The 4403-nt window shown below is 36.9% G+C and overlaps 1 protein-coding gene across 3 annotated transcripts; it reads right to left on the reverse strand.

Moving 5' to 3' along the window:
• Nucleotides 1–595: 595 nt before the first annotated feature.
• LOC134791896 (uncharacterized) lies at nucleotides 596–4403 on the reverse strand. 3 transcript variants are annotated; one of them, XM_063763015.1, is made up of 4 exons: nucleotides 4240–4403; nucleotides 3613–3736; nucleotides 2132–2387; nucleotides 988–1126 (listed from the first exon to the last, which is right to left on the reverse strand). In XM_063763015.1, the coding sequence occupies exons 1-3, from the start codon at nucleotides 4276–4278 to the stop codon at nucleotides 2134–2136; spliced, it is 417 nt and encodes a 138-aa protein (XP_063619085.1). In that variant the 5' UTR covers nucleotides 4279–4403; the 3' UTR covers nucleotides 988–1126; nucleotides 2132–2133. The 3 variants fall into 3 exon arrangements, with proteins under 3 accessions (XP_063619087.1, XP_063619085.1, XP_063619084.1); XM_063763017.1 differs by lacking the exon at nucleotides 2132–2387 and having other exon boundaries at nucleotides 596–1126; XM_063763014.1 differs by lacking the exon at nucleotides 988–1126 and having other exon boundaries at nucleotides 1825–2387.

Consider the following 4403-nt stretch of genomic DNA (forward strand, 5'->3'; position numbering starts at 1 on the left):
AGATGGAACCAAAAATGGCCCGATCATTCTGGTAATTTATCATTCTTAATTACGATTGCACTTAAACTATAATTCACTTGTAATGCGAATGTGAAGCTAGTGCGTTTATCAAATATTGTAAAACTAATGTTTAGTCATCTGCTAGATAAATGTCCTAGTGAGTAGATTTAATGCCAGTAGAATAAAGTACTTTTGTATTACTTTTTATTATATTTTATACAAATTAAGTTATAAATTTTACTAGATAAGAAATGAACTTAATATTAACTATTAGCAACAATTAGTTAACTTTTTTTTATTCACTATAATCTACTTAAAAAAAATGTTAAACGGCAGAAAAAAACAATAAATTCGTATTAAAAATATTACTGGTCGGGTGCGGTGCACGAACATGCAACCGTATCATAGCACTGTAATATTTTGAAGCTGCTAAGCCCGGAATTACGTTTGGCTTTGTTTACTGAATAAATACGCCTGTGACTGGTGTTATTTTCAGTTAGTTTACCTGGGGTTTTACCTTTATACTTTATACTTATAGTCAGCTAGCTCTGTATTATAATGTTTGTTCGGTCAACGTATCCCGAGTTAAAAAAAAGGAAACTGGTTTATGTACAAAATTTTTAATTAGGTATATAGACTTTTATCATATAAAAACAAAACTCTTCAAACAAATACAAGCCGAATGAAGTCACACGTACGCGCACACATTGGGTAAGGGTAGTAAGAAACTACAATATAAACGGTTTGGTCGCGAAAATGTACAAAAAGGATCAGGAAAAATGCTAATCAAGTTATGCAATTTAAGTTAATATGCAAACCCTAATATTTTCGCGGCCAGATTGAATTAATTACATTATATTATTACAACGCTATTATTTAGCCCTGGTCTTAGAACTGAGGTCGTCCTTGTCGACGGCACAGAGTGCCAGTAGCGCGTCAACGATGAGCAGCACGGTGGCAGCGATGGCGCACATGGCGGCCGCGCGCGCTTGCGTCCGGCGCGGGCAGTCGGGCACGTCGCGCCAGCCGAGCAGCGTGAGCGCGCCGCACGCGCCGAACAGCACGGCGCCGGCGCACGACCACCACGCGTCCACGAACGCGTCTGACGTCGCCGACACCGCCTCCCCTGGTAAAGTCACCCGAAATCACACTCGTAGACAAGCTGTCTACTTAGAAGATGTAGGCGAGTCGTTCTAAAACCTATCCTCACTTTTTTCTCTTATTAATAGCTAACTCTCGAGAGTGATTGCGCTTCTGAGAATATTAACAAGGCAATGCTTTGTTTGAAACAGTTTAGGTGGCAAAAATGTAGGTACGCAAGCAGAAATGAAAACCTGCTTAAAAGCAGGTCTAAAGTCTAGATTTAATCCCGCTTGATGGTTCCCTTAGCGCTACTTCTGTTAGGGGCCTTATTTTCCGAGATATAATGGCTTGTTTTATGAACTCGCTCTAGTTATTATATTATCTACATCTCATTATACATTTACTATTTATTGTTGACAACTGTATTTTCTATAGTACATTGAGGTTTATTAACTTAATAATCAGCGAAAAGTAGTGTGTTGAAAAACTCTCTACGGCTTAGATGAACCTAAGAGAGCAGGTACACGCGAAAGATTTAAGCGATCCCTCCAATTTAAAATAACTGTCGCTTGGATAAAGTAATATGTAAGTAGGTATTCCACTTATTGCATCCTATAAATTCAAATTCAAAATATATAATATATTTATTTCAATAAATTAGCAATCCAAGAGATCCCCACACTAAAATTATGCTTTAATGCCATAAATGCATGTGGACTTAAAATAATCAGGAATCAAAACTTTCATTTGGAGGTTTTAATTTCCATAAATGTCGCATTTATACAAACAATGGAGTATATCATAAAACACTGCAATAATAATAATTATATGACATTGAAAACTACGAGCTACAAGGCGAGAAGTGTACTTTTGTTGTGAATAATCTAGGACATGGAAAAGCTGCCGGATGTCGATTGTCATTCCCGTAATCCTGAGCATATCGGGTCGTTCGAACGTATTTAAAAAATATTTATTCGTTTAGCAGTTGCGTTTTTGAGCGGCACGGACTTACTAAAAAGTTCACTTCTCAACGTTATTTAAAGCTTACTATCACACGCTCGTTTCCTCGTTAAATTCCTCAGAGTCCAAATATCCCATGCTCAGATCCAGGAACATGAGTAAAGCGTTGAGAAGGGCCAGACTTGCTGCTACAGTGCCGGCTGTGGGGTCTCCGGTGCGAGGGACGATCGAGGGCTTCATCCGCGCAGAGAGCACCAAGCCGCCGCACACGGAGAACATGATCATGCCCACAATGCCAAAATACATGTCTTGGAGAAGGTCCAGCGGCGCGAATATCATCTCCCCTAGAACGTTCAGCTTTGTTACTTACCTAGGTACATGGTATAATAATATACTCCGCCTGGTACTCTATTCCGAGATTCGCGTATGACCTAACTGACACGGGCCTACGTCATCATGCTGTTTACAGGTTCTCAAACTTTAAAATGTGGGAGAATTTTAACCAACGGTGAAAATTATTTTAACGGCATTAATTTTAAGTTATTCATGTAGAAACATAGTAAAATAAAACAAATCTAATGTATTAAATTAAACTTTATTTATCTATACAAGACAAACGTTTGAAAAACTAATTCACAGTTACACATTAATTACCAAGCTTACGGCGTGAAAAGTTTGGAAAACACTGCGACTGCTGACACTGAGCGAGCAGGAAATAACAATTAACACGCGTTCGACAAGGATGACGGTCAGGGCATGATGTTATCTAGATCCGAATTGTCAAATGTGACAGCGCTATCCTGTGTTGTCAGTAGTGTAAACAGAATTACCCGAACGTCTAAAATTTCTGTCGTGAATCGGAAGATATTGCTAACGAATAATTAAAAATGACGTGTTATTGTAAAATTTAAGATAAAATACATATAAATGAAAATTATAAAATTATAAAGAAATAATTTAACTTATTAACCATAGATATAATGTACCCATGTAACATGTTATGTTGAAATAAAGTGGCAATGTTATTGTGACGTAGGCCCGTGTCACTCTGGGAATAGAAGACCATGTTTTATTAGACCATGCCTAGGTATATGGACAGCAGTGGCGTGACGTCCGGCTGTCGTCCTAGATAAATTTGGTTACAAAGGCAGCAAATAAGACAGCAAAATGTCTAATTATAAAAATGGGAGTATGCATTTTTGGGACGCCTCGCCACTGAATTAAGTACAGGGTGCAAAAACTTCGATGGATTTTGTTGGTGATCGTATTTCTCGTGAATAAAGCTCTACTAGTCGTAAACCGATCGAGAAATATGGCGATATATGTATTAGATTCTTGCAGTATAGTAGAGGTATTCAAATGGGTAAACGAATAATAAAATCAACGCGGTGTTGCCGGTGTTTGTATAAATGCGACTTTTTTATTAACCTTACTAATATCAGAAATGGTGACCCTACCACCCTAAATAGTTAAGCATTAGAAACCTTATAACAACTGTAGCGATCGACCATTTAAAACTTATACATACTACTTATATATATGTAATGGAAAATAGTTGTTAATTCTTACCGACAATTTCTCCCGAAAGCACCACTATGAAGCCGACATATGTTCCGGAGCATAGGATCAGAGTGGGCACGTCTGTGAGATCGTAACTGTAGTGGTGAAGCACTAGGCATGCTATTGTTAAAAGCTGTAACGATACGAGGAATTTACTTATTCAGGTTTTTGGTGAAATTAGAATGGTCGGGTCCACACAGAGCGAGCATACGCGCGAGGCAATTTCCTCGCGCACAAAACGGCCAGTGTAGGCTCTGTTTGGACCCGGCTAATGATGATGCATGTTTGCATTAAGATTGCCTTTTGATTCTGAAAACCTATGCTTGATAAAGATTTACTTTATCAAATATAATTCAGCGTAGGTATATTTTAAGGTTTTCTTCCATTTTATGTTATAATAAAGGATCAAAACTTGACGGAAATAGGTCCATGTACACTAAGGGCCTTTAGCTAAGTATGTGATTTGTTTATTTAATTAATAATTTGAATTTAAAAAGTCTGATCTGATACTATGTTATTGCATCTAAATAATAACATTTTAATAGTAACAATATTGTCAAATTAAAAGTAAACAACCCAGCCATTCAATTTGTGTCTTTTCTATCAGATATTTAATAGATCTCTAGAAATACTTACAAGTTCGGTGAGTTTGATTAGACAAGTAGGTATTAACATTGTTTGAATTTATATTAGAACTAATTTATAAATATGTATTGCAAGTAAATTTATTAAATGTCGTTTATTAATTTAAGTACATGACAACCAAATTTGACAGTGGAACATGTCTGTAATAGACACAT

The sequence above is a fragment of the Cydia splendana genome, chromosome 6 (genome assembly GCF_910591565.1).
Source record: "Cydia splendana chromosome 6, ilCydSple1.2, whole genome shotgun sequence".
NCBI classification, from domain to species: Eukaryota; Metazoa; Arthropoda; class Insecta; order Lepidoptera; family Tortricidae; genus Cydia; species Cydia splendana.

Coding starts and splice junctions, on each gene's coding strand:
- LOC134791896 (XM_063763017.1), bottom strand. CDS start 4,278: ATGTTAATACCTACTTGTCTAATCAAACTCACCGAACTT. Junction 3,737..4,239: donor TAATCAAACTCACCGAACTT/GTAAGTATTTCT, acceptor GTATCGTTACAG/CTTTTAACAATAGCATGCCT. Junction 1,127..3,612: donor GCTTTCGGGAGAAATTGTCG/GTAAGAATTAAC, acceptor TGACTTTACCAG/GGGAGGCGGTGTCGGCGACG.